Below are 17,861 nucleotides of genomic sequence, written 5' to 3'. Positions count from 1 at the left end.
GTGCAAATTCTGCAAATTCTTTTCTGCTGCCTGTCTTGGCCAGGACTCCCTGTGAGAAGAGTTACTGTAACTCAATGGGACCTTTCTGGTGAAATAAAGGTTAAATAAATAAATAAAATAAAATAAAATAAGAATCATCTTTGTTGGCGATCACCATCCCATACTGGATCAACAAAGCTTTCGTATGACGTCAAGTCTCAAGTTGTTGTGAGAACCCTAGAATGGCTGTTTCTGGGTTGGTATGGAGGACGTAGCCGTATACATCTGATAACATGAAACACGTTTGACCAGAAATTGTGGAGTCTGGAACAGAACCAAAACATATGAGTCAGGGTTCCATCAGAGTGATTGCACCTAATGCAAAGGGGTGAGGAGGAGGGAGAGAATAAGTGTCATTTGACACATGAATAGTGGAGCCCATGTACAACCTTATATTGAATGAATTGGTGCCTTGAGTTGATTGAGCAAGAGTGTATGCTGCAAAGACACTTAGCCCAAGCATCCTCTGACATTTCTACTCCTATTTCTCTCTCCCAGGTCTCCCTCAGATGCTAACAAGTTTACAACCCTAGAGACTAGTTGTTTGCTATCAGGTTTAGTTATCAGTAAGGACTGGAGTTCAACAGGGGGATTACAAGTTGCTAAATGTAATGTTACCTCTGACATAGTTCCTTATTTGCAGGTATCTGAAGAAATGGGATGGCTGCAGTGTGCATCTATCTCTCAGCTGAGCAAATGAAGAGAATACATTATCAGTGTACAAGTCCTTAATAGTAACAAGACCTCTACTTTTCCATACTGAGAAAACAGTATCTATTTGTGAAGGGGGAAATGCATGATTGTGGCAAATGGGGGCAAGAATGGAGGTGTTCGGCAATTCAAATATTTTTAATTTGATACCAAATCCTCAATGAGTTACAAAACTACAAAACCAATATCTTTACATAATACTAGAGGTTTTGGTTCTGCATGAAATAGCGCTGGAAGAGAACTTGACCTTCATCTCACGATCAATGCATATTGAAGAGAAACGTTACAAAAAGCGTATTTTGACACAGTTTTCAGCACCATGGATAGAGAGCAGAGGTCTATGTGCGCGCACACACACACACACACACACACACACACACACAATAGGCTCCCATTGAGAACGTTTACTTCAATAGGAAGCACACTATATCACAATGGAGACCCCGGAATGTTGAGCATCTGAAATTGTATTTCAAGCAAGAATGAGAAATATTTAGCTTTGAAATTGTCAACAATGAATGTCCTCAGTTCCCAAACACTGACTCAGTGTTGTTTAAAGAAAGGGTGACGTAACACAGCGGTAAACATGCCCCTGTCCCAACTTTTTTGGAATGTGTTGCAGGCACCAAAGTAGAAATGTGTGTGTATATTTACAAAAAACAAAAGTTTTATCAGTTTAAACAAATACATATGACCTGTTTGTACTTTTCTTTATTGAATACACGTCAAAAGGGATTAGGAAAGGATCACATTCTGTTTTATTCACATACATTGGATTGATGAGAAATCTCATATCAGTGTACCCTGATCAGGTACTGATTTGCTGCGTTACAAGTTGTGGGAAAGTACATGTCTTTGGAATTGTTAGGGCCACACTAATGGCTATCCAACTTCAAATCAGATGCACTGCATTTTATTAAATGTTCCCCTATATTAGCATGTCTTATGTAACACAGCACACATATGTGTTTGTCATGATTGGCTGTTCTAAAATGATTGGTTCATGCACACCTCTTGACAGATACAGTCACACAGCACACAAGTGTCAGGGAAATGTCAGCAGAGTACTAGTCAGCTAATGGCCATTGTCAGGGCCTTTGCAGGATGAGGTACACTTGGAGGCTAATGCCTGTTGATGGTCTAATTAACGACGTGAGGGTAATGCGTCTGGATGGATGCTAATGATGGTACAGGCCACTTGCTCCATCAACACAACCACCATCACCACAACACTGAAGGCTCCATGGCCTACACAACGAGCCTCTCTAAAGTGATGGGAAGTCATCCCACTTCACACAGTTATTACAGCATGAGTCAGGGGTTCATGAATATTAAGGGAGAATAATGTGGGCTTGTTTGAGACAGCTGTCATGACAGGTGTTACTGATCCAAACAAAGTGCTGCAAAATGTTCAAAAGGTCAAGAATCAAAGGCCTTCAAAAATGCTTCCTGCTTTCCTACTGTGCAGACGCTTTGCAGCTTGCTCTCTCCTCTATTTGCACTTTTTGCTTATATTCTTGTTTTTTCTCGAAAAACAAATTTAGCAGCAGCTCTTGGATACATACAAATTAGTGGCACTGATATTTGTATAAGAGCAACGGTGTGTCCCTTAATCTGGCAGCATCTGAAGTCCACCTACATTCACACTATCCTCATCTTATCTGCTTGTGATAATTGTCATTGATTGTGATCTTTTGTGATATATCTTGTTCTGCACTGTCCGTCCTGGGAGAAGTATTCCTGCTCTGTAGCTCTTTACCTTTTACATTTTTTTGGTGGGATTTTTCCCTAATTTAAGTAAAGTGTTTTACAACATTACATAGTCGTAATTATATAAAAAACATGATTTTATTAACTGTCTTGGTGCAAAGCCAAAGAGCAATTCATCTCTCTGGGAAGTGAGAGGACGGATAACTGACAGAACCCAGCGCCATGAGATGACCGATCTGTCCGGCTGGCCTGTGTTATCACCCAGGCACAGTGCCTCCTCGACCCCCGTGCTTCTTAGGACCCAGCTATGGACAGCTGCAAAAGAGGACTTGCAACAAACCTCCACAGCAAACAAGTGTGCACCTAATGCCTTTTTCCGACCGCAAGCGCCTTTTTTCAATAGATTCCCAATGAGAAGCGGCCGCCTCGGCAAAAGGCGGCCGCTCTGAGAAAAGGCGCGTTTTTTTTCCGAGCGTTTTTGCCTTTTTGTGCGGCAGCTTCTAGCTTTTCCAGTTGAAAAAAGCTCAACTTTTCAGAAAGGCGGTGGGGACGTCACCGCCGCTTTTTTCAACGGGCCAATCAGATAGTAGATGGTCGGGACTCGACGCCTTGGCAACCAAGAAGATGGAAGAGAAACTGCTTTTTTCCGTCTCTGTTCACCCGAAACTGTATGAAAATAGTGACTTAAAATGACCAGAACAGAGGGAGCAGATTAGGCCAACACTTGATTCGCTGTATTTTTATCTCCTACGGACCGTTTCATGTGCACACGTCAGCCTAGGCTACAACTTGCTCCGTGTGTTTGCAGGACCCGCGATAAGTCCTCATCCAAACAGAGGATGGTGGAAAGTATTCTCCGTTTCATAAGACTACTCATATTAAAATGGAACGATTAAAATAGAAAACAGCAAGCCTAAACCAGTGTTGATCATAGGTCTGACAGTGAAAGGTGACGATCAGCTTTTTCTCTCCCCCGCTCACAGCGTTCTCTCTCCCAGCGCATAATCAGCCTACAACATCAAATTAAAATAAATACACTCATAACTGTTAACCAATTTAAAGTTATTATTTTGAATCAGCCCCACTCCAATTGTAACTGTTTTAATTAGGCTATTGTTCTGTTTTATTCAATTGATCTGAATGTTTTAATTGTTGTTGTCTCTTTGTAAGCTTGTTGTGTATTCTCATTGTACATTGTGTGTAATTCTCGACGTCATTGTAAAAGAGGGTAACCCTCAATTGATCTTTCGAGAATAAATAAAGGAAAATGAATAATAAAACACTTGAAAAAAGCGGCTGAAAAAAACGCTCAGTAGACACACTCCCGAGCGCACAGCCAGCGTTTAACGCTGGAAAAAGGCGTTAGTTGGACACGGGCCCTTACTCTACTGTTAAGAGACCCAGGATCTCCCTCTCATGGCCTCAATAACATTCACACAGCAAGGCCCGAAAGACTATAATGACTGCCAATCATGATATGTGATCAGCAAGTGTGTGTGTGTGTGGGCCAGTTACGCCGGTGCATGCACGGCTCAGGCTTTCTTCCTTCCCAGTCTCTTTCTTTGCAGCCGGTCACCTCCATTTTTTCCTTATGTCAGTCAAAGTGCAATGCTTATTACACGTCACCATATTCAGGAGCTATTTAGCATTTACAATTTGTAGTGGATTGTGGAATGAAACTGGGAGGAGAAGTGGGATGACACGGGGTGGAGATTGTGTGTGCACAATTCACTGCAGATGGGTATTTATAAATGGAACAGTATACAAGTGTGCGTCGCATGGTTTTATAAAATTCTAAATTTCTTTGAGAATGTACATTTTGAGTTTTGTGAGAAAGCGATGTTTTAGGATGGATTGTACACACAGTTTTATAAATGAGGGCCCATGTTGCTTTGATAGTGGCCTTCAGCTCGTCTGTATTGTTGGGTCTGTTGTGTCTCATCTTACTCTTGACAATACCCCATAGAATCTCTATGGGGTTCAGGTCAGGAGAGTTGTCTGGCCATTCAAGTACAGTGATGCCATGGTCAGTCAACCAGTTACTAGTGATTTCTGGCTCTGTGGACAGGTGCAAAACCTTGCTGGAAAAGAAAATGTTCATCTTCATAAAGCTTGTCAACAGACAGACACACAAAGTGCTCTAAAATCTCCTGGTAGACAGCTGTGTTGACTTTGGACTTGGTGACACAGTGGACCAACACAAGCAGATGGTCACTATCAAAGCAACCTGGGCTTCCATAACACCTCAGCAGTGCCACAGACTGATCGTCACCATGCCATGCCCCATTAATGCAATAATTCATGCAAAATTAGATCCCAGACCAAGTATATAGTAGATGAATGAAAATACGTATCAAAAGTGCAACATTTCTGTACTTTTTTGATTGGCCTTATGAAATTATATTATATATTGTATTGTTGAGGTGCCCGGGACTTAAGAATTGAATTGCCAATGACTTCTGCTGTAATTGTTGTGCATATACACTTCTTGAATCTTGACGGTTGTTCATCTTTTCTTAGATTTACTATAGTGTAACTCATAGGTAATGGTTTGGAGGCAGCTTACTGCACACACTGCTGCGTTACTGTGTGACATCACTGAGTTGGTAGTTGTAGTAACCTACACTGCTCTGTACAATAGCCAGATACAAATGCCAATGGATTTATCACAAATGTATAATAAGTATAAATAAGTAAGTTACATCCTGGGCACTGTTGAGAAAAAGTGACAAAGTCTTGCTTTGATGTTCTATCATTGATGTCATTCAACCTGAGGAAAACAAGAGTACGAGAGTTGTTTTTATAATATGCTTATATACTTTTATTAGAAATAAGACACATTCATTTTGTGCTCTGAAAACTGTACATTAACAAAGAGGGAACCCTGGTAAATGAAAAAGGGGGGAGTGAGGGGAGGTGAAGATGGATGTTTGGGGGGGGCTCAGAGGTCAGGGTTTCAACACATACAGATCTGAGGGAGTGACTGGCGGTGATATCAAAACACACACGGTTACATTGCGATACAGAACACTCGTATAGTCCAGTACCCTGAAAGGAAGGGGAGGGAGGGGCAATGGGAGAATCGGAATCAGAATAATCATGTTCCATATTAATAATAATGATAACATTTATCCCCAAGCACAGTAAGAAAGATATTTAGAAGCTAAAATCCATTCTGTAGAATCTCTGTTGAAATAATTACATAATGCTGTACATCAGGACTTCAAATTGAGCCTTTGTGCTTTCTCTGTGTGACCAGCATCCCTTCTCTCATGAACCCTGCCTGGTATAATATCGTTAATCATAATCTTATATATATATTTATAGATCTGTCATTTACGCATCAGCCATTACTCAACACATACTGTACGTACACACACAAATACCTTTTCTTCCTTAGCTTTCTTTGAAACACCATATTTTTTCCCATTTACTTGTACCAAGCCTGCATTGTTCCTCAAGAGACTGATAGGCATGAGATTTGTAGAACGTGGCTTCCTGCGGTATAACTGGGGCTGGCGTCCATGTTGTCACTCTGTGTGTGTGTGTGTGTGTGTGTGTGTGTGTGTGTGTGTGTGTGGAGGGGGACATTGAGGTTGAGGGGCAGATCATTGAGCAATCTCTGAGTGGTGGTGGAAGCCATTTTGGGCTCAGTTCGATGTGTTTTTGTCCATTCTTTAACCCCACTCCTACTTGTCACTACAGGGCCGACCTCGCCCACCCAAACAGATCCAGGTGGATGAAGGGGTGGAGCCCAACAGGATTGAAGAGAGATGTAGGGGGGGGACAAAGAACAGTATTGGAAGGAGAGGGTCATCGCTAATGATTGGCAGTCTGCCTCCTTCAAAACAATTGTTTGTGGTCTTTCCTTTTGAGACTGATGTTGAAGTTAAAAGTCCAGAGGCATCTTAACGTCAACGGTCGTTGGGAGGAAGAGAGAGCAAAACAGGGATGCAATGATACTCACAAACAGTGACAAAAGAGACATACTCATGATTATAACATTGTTTTCATTTAATTATGGGGGTAAACACTGCATGATTACCTCTGTGATCTATCACATGACTATATGATGCACATATATCAGCTGAATCTGCTACTTTTCAGAAATATGTCTCCCATGTGAGCCAGTTCTGGTATCCGAGACCGTTTTACAAGAAGATGGCCAGTTTGTCAGACGAAAGCACTGTCCAAACACCAAATGAGTACTGTAGAAGGAGACACACATGTTCTGTTCTCCTTTTTGAATAGGTTTCGATGGATTCTCTTGATATTGTGATGCGTTCCTCTCCTCCTCGGCCCTCATACCATCTCACGTCTCTGGCAGTGGGCTCGATCTGTACAGAGCGGGGCAGTGTATGTGGTGTTGTCTGAGAGCATCGGGGGAACAAAGGGCATTTTAGGGTGTGTGTGTCGGGGGACGTTAATGCAGGTCACACCTCCGTCTGTAGGTCCATGATCTCCTGGCCCACCAGAGGGATGGTGGCGCTGGTCTTCTCCCACTCCACGGTCTGCAGCTCCAGAGGGGAGGCGGCCACCGACTCCAGCTCCTTCCTCACCCAGGAGGGGGGGGAGTGGGTCCTCCTGATGCCCTCCCACGCCCTCTTACTGGGGGTCTGCTGCTTGTCCTAGAATAGGAAGAGGACATATTGGGAAAAAAAGCCTGTTTTCTTCTTTTTTTAAAGATTATTTTTGGGCATTGTACATGCTTTATTGACAGTGTGTAGAGACAGAGATGAAATGGGGGGGATGACATGCAGAGAACGACCCAGGCCGGATTCGAATCTGGGTCCCCTGCGACAAGGACTAAGTCTTTGGGGGCCAGTGGCCATGCCCCCCCCCCCTCCCTTGAAATCGTACTGGCCACCCATGTGTGCCCCACCAAATCTGATAGACTTTTTGATTGATATTATTATTTTTCCTGATAGGTAGCCTAGTTCAGAGATGTGTTTTTCTTTCTTTCTGGGGGCCACCCCAGATCAGATTAGGTAAAAAAAAAAATGTTTTATTCTTTTTCAGATTTTCTAATGTTCATAGATGATTGGGTTCAGGGGCACAACAGCTTACTGCTAAGCAGCTTCTTTTACAGTCTATTTTAGCCAACAGCATGTCTTCAGTGTGGGACTTCTATCCTTTTTACACTGCATTGGCCAGTAGGCTATTAGACCCAGCCATACAATGCACCTTCAGAGAGGGTGTGTTCAGTATGGCTAGAAAGATAATGACAGAGGTTAAAATGAGGATGGACAACTCTAACCTTTGCTCACTCCTTTCCTGCAAATTTAATTTCACAGGACAGGCCCACACCTACTTTACCTCAAGACCCCCCACTTTGGTTTTTCGAAATCTCCCTATTTTGCGATTATGAATCATCTTTGCATTGGTTATAATTAGGGCTGTCAAAATTAACGGGTTAATGCAGGGTGATTAATTTATGGAATTAACGCGTTAATTTTTTTAACGCAATTAACGCATGTGCAGAATGATCCGCCCCGTGCATCCCATCGGCTCTGTACTACAGTCACTCTAACGTTGTGGCTGACCCAGGATCAGTAGCTGCGCGCGGCCAAACATAGCAGCACGCTAGTCTGTGTTTTAAACTGCTAACCATGGACCTATAACTGCTGCTAACGGCCACGTCTGTGTCCGGGTGGCAGTTGCTCTCGGAAGCAACAGGAGAAACATTCTGCTCCATTCACGGGAGGAAACAAACGTCTGCAGTTTTCAGAGGTGTGTGTGATTAATACGTGACAACAACATAACGTTCGGCTTTCTGTTACAAATGAACAGTCCCATAGAACGTGGTCGCGCGTGCAAACACACACGCGCGCGTGCAAACTGCAATCAGGTTGTATTCAGGGATGCAAAACCATGGATTCACCAAATAAATGCCATTCTATAGCCTATCCTATATTTGCTCAAAGACATATGAATAGAGACGGCCAAATTGAAGTATGGTGTGGTAGCATATATTTTAGTTGATTATAATTCATTTGCAGTATTTACACCATCATTTGGATTTTCAATTAATAAAAAAACTACATTTAAATGTATATACGGGAGAGTGGCCTAAGTTGTGCCACATGAGTGAATACCAGGGGGTAAATTGTGCCGTTGATATATATCTCATAAACTGTAATGCCAGACAAATCCATAAGACAATTACTTATTTAAGGTTTATTTAAAGTAAATAAAGTAAATATTTTACAAAGATTGAAGGTCAATTTTCTTAAACAAGGCCTAGCAGATCTAGGTGGTTTTGCCTGCAAAGCTCACAATGACAAAGTCACCATCATCATCTTTCTGGCCATCTGAAATCTCATCAGTCGTGTCGTTAAGTGGAATGGAGATGTCAGTCTCTTCTGAGCTACTGTAGACAATCACTTTCTTTTGGTGACCAGCGTATACAGCCATGCCACTGGCACAACACTCAGAAATGTACTTCGCACTAGTTGCTCTGTGCTTGTGACTGCCACCTGACAAATGTGATTCCCCCTCCATTTCTGCCTTTAAATCAAGGCTCAAAACCCATCTGTACACCCTGGTTTTTCCTCCCCATTAACTATCTTCTGCACTACTATCTTTGTCTATATTTGTGGATGTATGGGCTTTATGTCTTTTATTTTTGTTATTGTTATTTTACCTTCATTGTTTACCTACTGAATGCACTATGTACAGCACTTTGGACAGTGTAAACTGTCATAAATGTGCTTTTATGAATACATTTTACTTACTTACTTACTTACTTACTTACTTACTTACTTACTTATAACTCACCTAGGCCCTTTGGCACAAATCACCCCAACCCCAGAATTTTGGATAATAGGCATGATGCAGCAGTTTAGGGCTGACATCGTGCTAACTGTATAGACTCAAAGTGTAGCATACTAAAGCACTAAAACATGTGTCAAATGTTTTCAAACTTGTCTATAATTGTTCGGACACAATAATCAAAAAACCTTGATCATGGAAATTTTACTTTGAAAGGCAAAACACTTTTTTTTAGCTTAAATGTGCTTTAATCTTATTCCTTGTGTCTCCCTTCTTTACAGGATGAGTCAAATGGATGGCTCTTCTTAAATATGTGGTCACATTTTAAATTTCTTCCACGGCTTTCTAGAAACAAGGGGTGGCACAACTTCCCCACCGGCACAACTTAGGCCACTCTCCCCTATTCACCTTATGTCCTTTATCGTTCCATTCATACAACAATATACAGAGAAAATGGTCATTTTTCGGGCCTATATCGAATGGTAGAATTAATCGTGATTAATCCGCATAATCCTGTGATTAATCTGATTGAAAATTGTAATCGTTTGGCAGCCCTAGTTATAATGCATTTCACTTTTCACATGCCATTCGTTGAGATTTTCTTTGCGATGGACACCCCACTCTAGGTCTGTGTCCCTCCTTGGCCACACCATGGACATATAAAGAAATGGACACCGTATTGAAAAATGGCGCCCATTCATTCCTATGAAAGCTGCTCAGGCGCAGAGAAGCAACAAGGAAGCTGCCATATTGCTTTCATGCAAGCCCTGGCACGCCCAAGTGTATGACGTGCCGCTCCCTCCTCCTCCCTCGAAAACAAACTGAAAGCCGTTAAAAGCCGTTGGGCTAATAAAACGCTTTATGTGGCGTTTTGAAATGAAAAAACTTCAGTTTTAATAGTATATGGTCTCAAGATAAGTTTGAGCCTATGATTGATATCCAGAAAATGTTTGCGGCGACACAATCTTGTTCGCCGCTTGTATTGGTGTGGACGGGGAAATCTGCCTTAGGGCTACCATGAAAATAAGCTCCCATTCACAGCATGCAGTACCAATGGGTTGGCCACTAGTCCATGCTGGCTGCTCGGAGAAGGCAGCATCCTGGGGGCCTGGGCCACACCAGTCAAAATGTCCTGGAAATGCCACTGCCACCACAAGTGTCTCCCGAGAAAAGCTTGTTTTACAACATTAAAACCCATAATGTCATTACTGGGTGATGATGTAACAAAATGCTGAGCCCATAATGTGATAATTTTTTGTCCATAATGCAACAACTTATAACATTTAGGGTGAGTAACTACATTATGGAGAGGGTAAATATTTGGTCAACTAAAAGTGTAATAATTTGTCTTTAATCCATCAATGATTGGCTCACTCTATGAAGTAATTCAATCTTTTTCCCTATAAGTATAAACATATTTCCCCCGTTCCATAATGTCAAAACTGACCCAAAATGTAATAAGTTGTTACATTATGTCAAAAAGTTATAGCGACATTGGCTGAGCGTTTTGTTACATTTTCGACCAGTTATTACATTTTGGGTTTTCTTCCATTTTATTTAGAATGACATTATGGCGCTTATCTAATCTCTTATCTGGAATAGTTTGGGGGCAGTTACAAGATTGTTGCTTACATTTCAGGCATGAGACATGACTTGAAACTGGAAAAACGCTAGCCTGGCTGTGGCCCAAAAAAAAACATCACAAAAACCACACAAACAGTAATGTAAAACAACAATTTGTAGTTCCACAGGCAGTAATGAGTATGAATGAATTGTTGACCCTTCTACTTTTCCAGTCTCTATGCTACGCTAAGCTAAGCCTACCACCTCCTACAACAAGCTCCAGACATGACACACAGATGTAATAGTTTGCTCTAACTCTCTCTCTGCAGTATATTTCTAATACTCATATATTCTGAAACTATACTGTACAAAAACTGATTTTTGGACAAATCACTTTGAAATGGATGGTAACTTGTAGGGGTGGGAAAAAAAATCGATTTTCCGATTAATATCGATTCTCTCTCGAACGATTCTGAATCGATTCAGAAAAGTTAATAATCGATTTTTTTTTTTATAATTTTTTTTTTTATAATTTTTTTTTTTTTTTGTAAATACTAATACTTCCTGCGCCATTCACACCACACATGTGCGAGTTGTTTCCACAGTGGCTTCAAAAGGGCTGAGAGCAGCAAACCCATGACCTGCACCGGCTTTATCTCTGTTACGTTTTTGTATGAGTAACTAGTAACTTGCTGCTTCAATGTAAAGTAGTGATATGAAGAAAGAGAGAAAAATAGCTAGATATACTAACATGGATTGGGATGGGATGAGTGTGGCTGTGGCACATCCTCAAAACACATCTTATACCCACATTGGAGAACTTCATCTCTCTGCCTCTTCCAATTTTACGATCATTACATACAAATAAGCCTATATGTTTTTTTTTCCGGAAAGAAGCTAATGCTGTTGGACTCTCCAGGCTACCATACATGTGTGATTCGGAAACTATCAGTGTCAAATAGCTGCATCATACAGCCCTATGCCAGAGAAGACCTGACTCCAAAGCTGTGAAACAAAATGGAGAGCAGGGACTGTTGCAGCAGAAGGAAATAGAAATCATCTGCTGCCATGGAATGACTGCAGCTACAAAGCCAACATGGATTCCCTTTGTACCTTCTGTTTCCTCTTGTTAGTGGGGGAAATATGAAAACTCCACAACTCAGTATTTAGCTAGCTTACCTTGATTTCAGACGGTATTATCTGAAATCAAGACTAAATTATTGGCTGTAAAGTCAACATTGGGAGTATATTGTCATATTGATATATGTGAAGACATTGTTAGCTGACTGCCAGCTGTAGCACTCTTGATGGTCAACTTTTTTTTTTTTTTTACAAATGGTTATTTAGATTATTATCTGATATACTTTGCTATCTTCGTCTCTGTAGAAAGGTTCATTGAAGTTTCTGTATGTTATTATATTCCAAAGTATTTACCGTACCAAATACAAGATGAACACGATCAAGAAGCATAGTTTAATATCTCTGATAGTTGCATTTATATGCTGAAGAGCAATAAGGACATCAATATTTTCAGTGGCTTTCCCACTTCACAATTATATTGTGCTTAACTACAGGAAGCAGGAAGTGGAACTGCTGTAATACATTTCTGATCCTAAACTACTGTAAGCTTTTTCTCTTTTGCTCTTTCCAATGACTAATGCATACATCTACTTGATTGATTTATAATATACTTAGCTGGAGCCTGGGCTGCCAGCTCAGGAAAAGGGCTAAGTTTCTAGCAACTAATAAGATTTGAGAGAACATTCAATTATTTGTCACAATGTTAACTTGGCTACTGTTGTAGTTGCAGTTTGTATGACCCAAGATACCCCCCACAGGGAAATTCTTCTGGCACTGATGTTGTAAGCAGATACAAAATGCAATCCTCAAAATGGCTGCACTTATAATTAAGTAGGCGACTCCACTTAAGTGTGGTGATTGGTTCTAACGTTGACAGAAGGGAGACACAGACATTAGATATATAGGGGAGGGAGGGCAGGACAGAATGAAGTTTAAACTCTTTACACTCATGTTGGTCTTGTCACTGCTGGCAGAGGACACACTCCATCTTTTGGCAGCTTTGGCGTCAACAGGTGGAGACTCTCTATCCTTGTCTGCACTGTGAATCTTCCTGTTCAGGTCCTGAAACATGTCCTGGTGGCGTTTCCGGGTGTGCATAATCTTCTACACAGGAACATTAGCACGTTACGTATAAGGTTTAACAGAACAGGCTACCATCAATCCTTAACCCCCTTTCAAATTGAATGTCTTGAATCTCAAAAAACTACAGCCACACCCACAACTTGAAATAAATCTGACAAATGTAATGCAAACATCTTAAGGTTTTAATAGCCTCGCCGATAAACATATCAGCTTTTTGGTCTAAAAAAGTCTAAAAGCTTCTAGAGGAATCAAATAGTACTAAAATTACCTCAAAGTCAAGCTCTGCATAGCGTGATTTTCGTCTCTGGGGGAGGGAAGATGAGACAGAGAGATTAAAGATGTGTCTTGATATAGTGTGCCTTGTGAGCAGACAGAAACGCTCAAGTGTTTTTCTTGACTGTTTTCATTGTGTTCCTCCACAATCAAGAACTTCTGGGACCTCAGAGATGAGACGGTGAGTCATGAGGGGATTGGAAACAAGATTTTGCTACTGGTCGTTTTTTTGAAACTGTTGGCTCTAGTTTGCAGTTAACAGATTGTGACCGGATGACCTTTCAGTCCCTCCATCACGGAGTGGTGAAGGGAACCCCTGACCTTCAGGCTGCTCGGATGCGGTAGCAGCTGCCGCCTCACACGGCATTATGGGACTGTGTTTTACCCCCGAGCGAAAAGACACCAGCAGGCAGATGTCCAGGCCGCTGTGTGCTGATCACCGTGTCCTCTCATCCTGTCACTGCTGTCTGAACAGGCCAGCTGAGGGAAAACTAACCTTTTTAAAGATGCTGTCCTTAACATGGGGACCAGGAAATACTAGAATACTTTTTTGGTGATTCAGTGTTAGGACTTATGGATGAAAATAAGAGGGGTTAATTGCCTTGTTCCTGACATCAGAGGGGGGGTTGAACATAGCATGCAAGATATTTAGCACAATACTGATCTAGGGGGATCTAATCAAACATTAAAAAAAAATATTATGAATAAATATTCAGTTCATTTCTGCGTGGCTCCCTAGTTGATCATCTCTGTTAATATCACAACACGCCTCTCATGGCACATTGAGTAAGATGTTACTTTTTTACTGCACTAATTTGAGACTACCCTTGAAAATAAATACTTCTGGTGTGAAATGTTTTGTTGATGTCAATGAAAATCTCCACTTCCTGCACACTGTATGTTTCAGTTTAAAAGCCTTCCGTGATTATTCCCAATGAGATGATGTGAGGCCTTTAGTTAAGTACTAGAACAGCAAATTAGAAGTGATTGGAATGAACTACAAATTGAGAATGGTATTTTAGAAAGGTCAGAATGCCACAAGTGTTTTTATTCTGATGGGAATAATGCGGTGGAAATTTAAATGATCCTGAATTAATCAAGAAAAACAGGTTAAAAAAGTTCAAGTATTGAATTTGCATTAAGAGCAAACTCAACCGAAGCAGTACATGGGTAGTACAGGGATATGATATGAAATTTGTTGAAATGTTTTTAATATACTGGTTCTTGTATTGTAGTACTTGGTGATACAAAACACAACTTCACACACATCGCTATCTATGAAGTATGAGGCTGATAATGCATTAATATGACAAGCACACATTGATCACTTTAGTGGCCTTACCTCCAGTGAGCTCATGGAAAGTGTGGAGACCGTCTCACTCTTGGACATCACACCAGAGTTTCCGCAATCTCCCCCATCCACCATGCTGTTGGCCATCTGGGAGTCTCTGGGGATATTCTGCAGGTGGTGTGCAGGTGAGTCTTTGTCAGAGCATGATACACTGATCTGGTCAGCAGGCAGGCTCTTCAGCCCAAAGCCTGGCACTGGCTCGCCGTTGATAGGGTTAGCCAGGTGGATGTGCCTAGTTTGAGGTAGCTGCTGCTCGATGCTGATGTTATACTCCTCTTTCCCCTTGGTCCCTTTCAGAGTGCCTGTGTTGTTGGTTGGTAGGACGACATACCCCGGGCCTTTGCCGGGGCCCTCAGAGCTGCTACCCTCACCGTTTCCCCGAGGCATCTCTCCATCCAGCTGCTTGAAGAGCTCGCCGTCGCAGATGTAGATGGATTTGGCGCCCGGCAGCTCAGTGCTGATCCCCTTAGCGGCACCCTTCTCCCTGCGCAGGGTCAGGGTGTGACTGGTGTAGTCCGCCACGTTCTGGAGGTGAACCTTGGCCATGCTCGCTGGCATAGTATTGAAGTTAGAACCCTTCTGAAGGGTGAGAGTCCCAGAAGAGGCCTTCTCCTCGCCCTGGAGAGATGAACGCTTCGTAGTGCCTGGAGGAAACAGAACACCAGTCTGAGTTGGACCAATGCCCGATTTACTAGCCACCAAACCTACACCCTAATGTCCTCCACCCCACCAAAGCCTATAATTAATTATTTTAAATGTACTGTATTTTTGGCAAGTCAAAAAATTAAACACAAATGTAATTAGTTCTATGTGAAACTATTTTGAAAAAACTATTGGGTTTTAAAGATGCATCCATTATCTTTGCTGATATTGTTTTAGTGGTGCAAATTCCCACACATTAAAACCAGGGGCCTTTGTGGTCCCTAAACATAAGATGCACTAGTATCTGCATTTTTATCCGAAGATAAGTAATACAACATCAGATGTGCAAAACTTGTTTTGAGGTAATGTAGAAACACCATTGTCACCAGTGTCACCACTGCCACTGTCATTGTTTGTCAAAAAGCATTGACAACTCAATGTATCAACTCTTGGTCTACTGGTTATGCAACCAAAGCAACAAAAACAGTATCAACCCAAAAACACCCATACAGATCAAATCTTGCAGACTGCTATGACAAATCAGACAATTGCTGTGTCTCAATTCAGGGGTTGCATCCCTCTAAGGACGCGGTCTATGAAGGCCACGCCTTCACAGACCATGAAGGCCGAACAAGCGTTGTTAAATGAGACGGTCTCCGCAGGTCTCCGTAGAGCATTTCCGGTTTGCGTAACAAGCCGTTACCTTGCGTGACGACTCACCGCTCCTGTGCTGCCTAGCAACCCTGATTGCTGCCAACGGAGACAGCCTTGTCAACGGAGGAAAAAAGAAAAAGAAGTTGCCTACCAGACAAAAAGAAAAAAAAGTACAAGAAGAAAGAAGGACAAGAAAAACAAAAGAAAAGACAATAAAAAAAATAAAGGAAGATAAAAGTTAAGAAGATGGAGCAACACGTTGCTGTTGTTTTCATGCCATCTTTGAAAAATACCACAATGAATCTTGGGATATGTTGGGCCATGAAGGATCCATCCGTTGGACCCTTCAGATCCGTGAAACGAAGGCTGCATTTCTCTGCCGCATATGAAGGAGCCTTCAAAATGGGACAAGCCTTGACGTGCCGCTATAACGCAATCGGTCTTCAAATGCAGCCTTCGAAGGCTGCGACCCCTGAATTGAGACACAGCTAATGGCTGATCTCTCAAAAAGATAATTCTAGAAAGTTCTAATATTCATACTAATTTTTAACAGCTTATCTGGGGTCAGGTCGCAGGGGCAACAGGTCCAGTAGGGGACCCCAAACATTGACCAGCTCGGGCTTGGGGACCCCGATGCTTTCCCAGGCCAGTGTAGATACTAATCTCACCACCAAGTCCTGGGTCTTCCTCCTCCCAGCTGGACAGGCCTGGAACACTACCATACCCCGCTCCGATTCTCCAGCCTATCTCCCTCTCCATTGTCCCCTCAAGACCCAGAGGGACTTGATCTACTTCACTTGAGGTAATGAAACTTGCCCTACCTGGAGTAGTTAATCAATCGGTTTCTTGCTAAGAATCATTGCCTCAGAATTAGAGGTGCTGGTCCGAATCACAGCACAATAGCGCCATTTGCCACACACATGTAAAGTTTTGTTTTCCGCTTTCCGCCGTTGTGTGAAAAATGTACAGTATATCATAAGAGGAAAAACACACGCATTCGGTATGAACCGGTATAACGCCCAGCACTATTGGATGGTTTCCAGTTTCCCCCTCCTGAGATGCCAGACGGTTTTCCAGAATCACTTTGGTGCCAGTCAGTCCCTCACAACTGCCTCTGGAGTCCTTCTGGATTAAATATTACCAAGGGACTCCTTACTCAGTCAGATGGCTTCCTTGACCACGGGTTTCCACCAAGGTGTTCCAGGGTTACCGCCCCTTGATGTCCCCGACCTCCTCATGGAAGCCAGAAAAGCTCAGTAGGAAGGTTTGAACATGGTGTCTGTTAGGGACATGATTAGCACAAGTCCAATAACATAGGACTGCTCAGGTTCAGATCAAGGAGGACGTTCCTCCCAATAGCGCCTCCAATAGGTGTCTCCATCATTGCCAACATTCATGTTCAAGTGTATCAGGAGATCTATGGAGTTGCCCAGGTCTGGTCCATCGACACGGGTATCAATGCACCTGACCCCAGCAGTTCCTCCGGCAGGTGGTGGGTCCACAGGATGTGACACACGTAGTTATTTTCAATGGAACACCCTACCAGGAGCACAAGGCTCCATAAAACACAGCCCTCAGGCTCATGGAATAGGATCATACTGAAAAATTGTTGATCGGTGCACCTAACGCATATCATTATGGCCTCATCACATGCCTAACATGTGCATGCTTGTAAACAACATTAGACACTGCTCTATCCAAAAGACTTAGTTTCTTTAAACCACTCTCTGTGCTACCTCCTCATACTTGACATATACAAAGTAAAAAACAATCATCCCTCTCTGTTCTTTTCTCTTCTTTTCTATAGGGCTTGTCTGTGTCTCAATAGCTTTACAGCTCCAGATGCTTTTCTTGATTTCCTGTCTCAAGTGATGATCAGATTTCACTCCCAGCGGATATCAGAGCACAGCCAGTATCTGATGCAGCACTGTCGGGAGGTACTTGATTATACAGCGGCAGTGTAGGAGAGACTCAGACAGCCCTA

General features: G+C 42.2%; 1 protein-coding gene across 1 annotated transcript in view; it reads right to left on the bottom strand.

The window, feature by feature from the left end:
• Positions 1-6,893: 6,893 nt before the first annotated feature.
• The window catches only part of adgrb1a (adhesion G protein-coupled receptor B1a), a gene marked incomplete at both ends in the record, with an annotated part of 145,802 nt that continues 134,834 nt past the window's right edge, over positions 6,894-17,861 (bottom strand). Inside the window, 4 exons of the mRNA XM_080038830.1 lie at positions 6,894-7,088; positions 12,820-12,978; positions 13,226-13,261; positions 14,573-15,225. Of these exons, the coding sequence (XP_079894956.1) occupies positions 6,894-7,088; positions 12,820-12,978; positions 13,226-13,261; positions 14,573-15,225 (1,043 nt within the window). The remainder of the gene's footprint in view (positions 7,089-12,819; positions 12,979-13,225; positions 13,262-14,572; positions 15,226-17,861) is intronic.

Source organism: Ammodytes marinus, assembly GCF_949987685.1.
Source record: "Ammodytes marinus genome assembly, chromosome: 13".
NCBI lineage: Eukaryota > Metazoa > Chordata > Actinopteri > Uranoscopiformes > Ammodytidae > Ammodytes > Ammodytes marinus.
This window is presented reverse-complemented; position numbering and strand designations above follow the sequence as displayed.